We start from the raw sequence: 6,658 nt of genomic DNA, 5'->3' as shown, positions 1-6,658 counted from the left end.
AGAGATATAAAGTAATGGTATTGAAGAAACTTGTCGAGTTAACTATGTCAGACAGCATTTCAAACAAGTGGTCCATGTGCAAGTTTTATGAGCGTCGAAGTGTGTTGACAAAAGGGATAGATAATGGCCTGAAATGTCTTGCTTAAAGCGCCTAATTGATGAGTCTGGGATTAGCCTGAGTTGTCTTATTTCTGTAGGGAGAGAATTCCAAATGTGAGCAATTCTAAGAAAAAATGAGTACATAAAGGTAGTAGTATTACATTTGCCTGGGGTTAACTTGGCCTGATCATGTGATCTAAGGAGAGGATGTGGGAAAGTTAAGTAATTGTTGACATCTATTTCGTAATATCCTAAAAAACATTTGAAAATGAAAACTAAATCTAAAATTTCACGTCTATATGACAAAGGTAAAAGTGAGCAACTGAGCAGCCTGTCTTTGTACGTGTAGTCAGTTTGGTAATTGTTGAGGATAAACTTGGTTCCTCGCCTCTGTACACTCTCCAGTCTTTCTATGAGTTCATGAGTGTGAGGAGACCATACCGTAGAACAATATTCTAATTTTCTTCGGACAAGTGACATATAGAGAGCTTTTTTGACAGACAAAGGAGCGTGAAAGCCTACAGACCTTTTAATGAAACCTAAGGTTGAGTTAGCTTTGGAGATAATGTTTTGGATATGAAATTTCCATGTTAATTGACCAGATGCAGAAACTCCTAGGTCGTTAAATTCAGAGACAACCTCAAGAAATCTGTCTTCCATTTTGTACTGAAACTGAATTTGATTTTTTCCTCTACCTATAGTGAGTATCTTGCATTTGTCTGTGTTAAACTTCATCATCCACGTATTGCCCCAATTGTACATGTTCTCAATGTCTTTTTGAAGAGAAACACAATCAATAACTGTTGAGATTTGTTTAAAACACTTCGAGTCGTCGGCATATAAAGCCATTGTGTTACTGACCACATAAGGAAGGTCGTTTATGAATAATAAAAAAAGTAGTGGCCCCAGTATGGATCCTTGGGGAACTCCCGAGACAACTGGTAGCCAATCAGAATGCACATTTTCTACAATGACTCGTTGTCTACGACAAGACAAATAACTTTTGAACCATGCAAGCAAGTTGGAGTGTACGCCATACATTTTCAGCTTGTGGACTAGGAGGCGGTGAGAGACACAGTCGAAAGCTTTAGAAAAATCAAGCAATACAACGTCAACTTGGCCGCCATTATCTAGAATAGAGCCAATTTTGTGATAAATTTGGAGTAAAAGTGTTGCAGTGGAGCGGCCTTTAATAAAACCATGTTGAAAAGGGTGGATCTGCTCCTTAAGATACGGGAAGATGCGGTTAAACATACATCTTTCCATTACTTTGCTAACAATACTTAACAGAGAGATGGGACGATAGTTTTCAACAAATTCCTTGCGGCCTTTCTTGAGGACTGGGCATACATTAGCGTCTTTCCACTGTGTCGGAACCCAGCCGAGACGTAAACTTTGGTTGAACAGTGCCGTTAGCTGAGGTGCTAACTCGTGTGCACACCTACGCAAAACGACGGGCGATATGCCATCAGGACCATAAGCCTTAGAACAATCAAGGTTACTAAGGACTTCTAAAATCTCATCGTTCGTAAAAACAAAGTTCCCTAGATTAGGGTGTTTGAAGACAGGTATGTCCGGAAGATTATTTCCAGTGTTTGGTGAAGTAAACACAGAATGAAAATATTTGTTGAACATATCCGCCTTTCCTTTAGGCGTAGTGGCCTCATTAGTGCCAGATTTTAGTACACAGGGTAGACGACTGGAGCCAGTTTTAGATTTGAAAAAAGACCAAAATTTCTTCGGGTTCCTGTGAACCTCTGAACCGAGGTTACCCAAATAAGACTTGTATTTTGCTTTCATGAGTTTTTGAAGATCATTTCGTAGTTGCTTAAATTTAGTCCAGTGAGAGGATTTATTGGTCCTTTTGGCTAATCTCCATATTGTCATTTTTCTGTTGCGAGCATGCTGGACTTCACCATCTATCCAGGGTGAAGAGGAAATATTTTTAACACAGATTTTAGGTATAAACAAATTAACAGATTTGATAAGTCCACTTCCCCATTTTCCCCAAATGTCATCAAGATTTTCATTATCCTCAGTACATGTGTCTATATTAACTAGGTTTAACCTTAACGAATCAAAATCCCCTTTACTATAGTTGTAAACATATCGTTTAGTGTTGGCACAATTGGTCCAGTTTCGTACAGATAACTCAAAGTGTAGAATTGCATGATCAGTGGGAAAGTCTGATGTCACCTGTTCAACTTCAGTAAATTTGTCTGGAATGTTCGTCAGGACTACGTCAAGCAGGTGTCCGTGCTGATTGGAAGTCACGTTGTTTATCTGAGACAAAGAGAACTCGTTTACAATGTCACATAAACTACGTTCTTGTGCCGAGCAACACGTAAAGTTGGACCAGTCAATCCTGGGAACGTTGAGGTCTCCTACCAGCACAATCTTGTCATACTCATTGGAAATAGTACTAAGAACTGTTTGTAGATTTGTATTGAAAGTAGACATGTCACCACTTGGCGGCCTGTAATATACAATGATCGCGATTTTTGAATTGTTGACAAGTTGCATTTCACATACTAGCACCTCGTCCAAGGGCTCAATGTCTTCTCTTCTTTTAGACTGGATGTCTGACTTAAAAGCTAAGAGAACTCCTCCACCAGTCTTACCCGGTATGGTGACACTCCTGTCTTTACGGTAACAGGTGTACCCTTTGGGCAAGAGTTCAAGGTCAGACACACTTGAGTTTAGCCATGTCTCAGTAACGGCAATAATGCCCGGTTGGATGGATTCTACCAAGTTAAGGAAAAGAACCAACTTGTTGCGTTTCCTTGTAACAGACTTAACGCTTCGGGCATTCAGGTAGAGAAAACTAGTACTTGCCGCCTTTATCCGTGGTTGTTAAGTAGGAGCAGAAGCCACTTCCGCGCATGCTGGTATCCCTTTAGGGGCGTCTGGCACCTGCTTACTCACACTACTGTCATGGCATTGGGAGTGAGAGTTCAGACGGAAAAGGCTGAGGTCCAAAGGGTCAGTCGCAGTGACTGGAGGCAGGTTCACTTGTTGATCCATGGGCTGAGTTAGAGGAGGGACGGTGTCGCTGCCGCCTTGCCGGATGTGTACCATACTAGAAGTAGGTAGATGTACTGAGCTGGTTGGTGATGTGCCCCCATAGGAACTCTGAAGTGAATCAGCAACCTGTTTCTTTGGTGCAGAGTAAGTGCGCTGCTCAGGTGACGGTAAGGAGCGCTTCCTATTTCTCAAGTTGTAGCGTTCCTGTGGTTCAGATGTGACCAGCGAGGACAACTGTTCTGTCCTTTTCTTGTTTTTGAACTTGTTGTTGGAACCGCCATTCCTACTCATCTTGGCGACGGAACTGTAGCTCAGTTGGGTTGAAACATTAAGTAGAGATGGCTGTACTGGTGGTTGTTGTAGCACAATGTCTACATTACTGTCAGTCTCAGGTAATGCTTCAAGGTCGATTAACGGTTCAAAACGATTGGATGTCGGCAAAGCTGGTCTGACATAGGTATTGAATGCCCGATTGATGACGTTGCATGAGTTGCGCGTTCCAGGGCTAAATTCGGCTGACTCCTCATCAAATAGAGGATTAGACACAGACCTTTCAATACCACGACAGTTAGCCTTAGCGTGCCCCTGCTTGCCACAGGTGTAACAAACAATCTTCGGACACACATTCGACAAGTGGTCAAGGGACTTACACCGGCGACAGTTCACTATCTGGTCAAATCCACAGTACACCTCGAGGTCAATGTCCAGGGACCTGAGGGGATCGTGTGGGTGTGGAACGGTCAAGGTGGTGTACCTGGGAGGTAACTCTCCTGTCACTCCACTGATGTAGCAGAATCTGTGCCCGGATCGAAGGTGTTTGAAAATATCACTGTTTGTCTTGATTTTGTGTCTTTCGATTGGTGTAGCTCGGACTGCGAAACTGTCCACCCACGCAGCGACTACGCTGTCTGGCACAGAGTGGAAAACCCCATGTATGGACACACGGGTCAGGGGAGGGGGTTTAGTCAAGGGTGTACTCACAAAGTCCAGAAGTGTTAAGTTTCTTCCAGCTAAGGTGATACTGGGGTTCCTGAGAACACGTTCCTTAACCTGGGCGGACGACAGGTTTACAATTATCATGGGTAGAACGATCTGGACACCAAGAATGTCCGACGGCTGTAGGCTTTGATCCCGTCCAAGTTGGAGTAGTGACGTCGCAACATCTACCTCCCTTGGTCTCATGCCAGATTTTACATACGTTTTAACCCACAGATTAATGTCCTGGAGCTTGTCAATCAACGGGTCTTCAATAGACAGGCCTACCTTGCCCGACGCCGTCATGGTGCTAACGGCGTCCCTTGTATCCCCGGCGACGTAAACAAAGGGCTGGGTGGCGAAGATGAAATGGTGAAGATGATCGAATTGTGATGTCTGTGTACATAACAATATACAACTGTCATAGTTATACGACTATAGAAAACTCTATATAACTATAGGAAACAAATTATTTAGACCCCTTCATTGCTGTTGGTGTACTTCATGACAGATCATACGGGTGACAGAAAGACCCTGTGTGTGCTGTATCAGAGGTTGAGACCACACTGTATGACAATGGAACAACCTCAACAGTGAATGGAGATTATTCAGAGACTATTCTATTGTATTCCAGATACAATGAGATGATGACTGTCTTATCATCGGGTGTCTTATTTCTTTTGTAATTCATAAATGTCGAACAAAAAGGACAAAACATTGTTGTATCGATAGTGTAAGAATGTGATAATAACTAAGCGCCTACCCTACCGATGCACTACTTATGCATGATTTTGTTCCTAGCTCCAGTGTCGAGCAACCCCGAAGTTCCCGAGACAAATCTGCCGGACGTGTCAAAAGTCGCCAAATTTCTCTGCAAGCTGACCAAAACCTGCAACACACTTGGTAAAAAGAATAAACCAGCTTCTTATACCCCTTTCTACTAGGACGGCGCTCTCGCCGCGCGCTGTCTGCGGCCTAAAATTTGACATGTCCCTCAACGAATTGTATAGAAAAAGAAATTAATCTTTTTAAACTTTCTGTGTTTTGTTGTCTTCTTAGTCACACTTTTACGTTTTGTATGATATACCCGGCGTAAAAGCGAAGGTTACACATATCCTATTTGGTCGCAGTGAGAACGCAGCGCGATCACCGTCTAGTGAAAAGGGGGCCTTTATACCACAACCGGACACATCCGGTACAACATACATCTCGTTATATCTGCAACGACTTTTATGGATGCAAACAATTTAAAGAATGTATCTAAAGATTTATAGTGAAATCAATAATGTTGTTGTTAAACGTACACCCTTGTTGGGTTGTGCTGTTTAGTCGTGTCACTGTAGACAGTCAATTTCGATATGAGGATGACTGTTGTTGTTGCATGACATGGAGTAAATGATTGCGTTACAGTTATTCGGTCTGTTCTGCTCAGATAGAAATACGCAAACGCAGTGGGACAATGGTCAGTCATACGCATTTTTCTTGCGGTCTTAAAAGTCATGTTAATACAATGTGACAATCTGTTGCTTTATGGTTTGTTTTCTTAGAGCCGGAGGACAGCCTTAGCGATGAAGACACCGGAAAAGAGGGAGGGGAAGAACTGAGGGAGAACCAAGACGATCGGCTCCAAGAGCTGACATTACGTACGACGCAATACTATTTTGATGATTGTTCAGAGATTTACGCCGCCCAGGCCCCCTATATCACCCCTAGAAGCGGCGTGTACACTATCCGCCCTGTCAGTTCTGGTGCCTTTTCTGTGTTCTGTGACATGACTACAGACGGGGGTGGGTGGACTGTTATACAGAACAGGTTTGACGGGACTATACACTTTAACAGACGGTTTAACGACTACAAGTACGGGTTTGGGCCCGCTAGCGGGGAGCATTGGCTGGGGCTACAAAACATGTACAGGATAACTGCCCAGAATACTTACGAACTGTATGTCAAGCTTGAGGATTGGTCTAACAATGTCAGGTACGCTAAATACTCCTCCTTCCGAGTTGGAGGGGGTGATAACTACCAGCTGAGCCTCGGTAGTTACAGTGGGAACGCAGGAGACAGTCTTACGTACTCGAGTGGTGCGAAATTCAGTGCGAGAGACCGTGATCAGGATACCAACCGTGGTAATTGTGCCAACGACTATAGCTACTCTGCTGGGGCTTGGTGGTGGAAGAACTGTGGCTTCAGCCCCCTGAATGGCCCTTACCTCCGGCCATCCGACCGTACCTCGTACAGTGGCAAAGGGATCTGGTGGGACAAATTTTCACCCTCCACCTACAAGACTTACCTCAAAAAGTCCAAAATGATGATCCGCCCTGCTGACTTCCGCACCAGAAAATAAAAGCCTTATCTACCCCTTACTCTGGGAAGGTCACTGACATCACTCACAGGCCGAAGTTCGCACTTACAAAATAACAGATAACGTTACGTCAATCTGCCTTTATTCTTATCATTAGCTTCATCTGTCAACAACTTTGAAAACATTCCCAATGGAATGGTATGGAGGAAATATGCTATCAACTATCGTGTTTTCAAACGACCTCAATGATACATGTCA

The 6,658-nt window shown here is 43.5% G+C and overlaps 2 protein-coding genes across 2 annotated transcripts in view; both read left to right on the top strand.

Annotated features, from left to right (window-relative positions):
* LOC118424874 overlaps positions 1 to 217 on the top strand; it is a 2,024-nt gene extending 1,807 nt beyond the window's left edge. Inside the window, exon 6 of the mRNA XM_035833680.1 lies at positions 198 to 217. Within this exon, the coding sequence (XP_035689573.1) occupies positions 198 to 217 (20 nt within the window). The remainder of the gene's footprint in view (positions 1 to 197) is intronic.
* Positions 218 to 4,883: 4,666 nt separating this feature from the next.
* Positions 4,884 to 6,442, top strand: LOC118424873 (angiopoietin-related protein 1-like). Its single transcript, XM_035833679.1, has 2 exons — positions 4,884 to 5,001; positions 5,646 to 6,442. Exons 1-2 carry the CDS (start codon positions 4,884 to 4,886, stop codon positions 6,440 to 6,442), a joined length of 915 nt encoding a protein of 304 aa, XP_035689572.1.
* Positions 6,443 to 6,658: the final 216 nt, after the last annotated feature.

The sequence above is a fragment of the Branchiostoma floridae genome, chromosome 10 (genome assembly GCF_000003815.2).
Source record: "Branchiostoma floridae strain S238N-H82 chromosome 10, Bfl_VNyyK, whole genome shotgun sequence".
NCBI classification, from domain to species: Eukaryota; Metazoa; Chordata; class Leptocardii; order Amphioxiformes; family Branchiostomatidae; genus Branchiostoma; species Branchiostoma floridae.
This window is presented reverse-complemented; position numbering and strand designations above follow the sequence as displayed.

Coding starts and splice junctions, on each gene's coding strand:
- LOC118424873 (XM_035833679.1), top strand. CDS start 4,884: ATGATTTTGTTCCTAGCTCCAGTGTCGAGCAACCCCGAAGTTCCCGAG. Junction 5,002..5,645: donor CAAAACCTGCAACACACTTG/GTAAAAAGAATA, acceptor TTGTTTTCTTAG/AGCCGGAGGACAGCCTTAGC.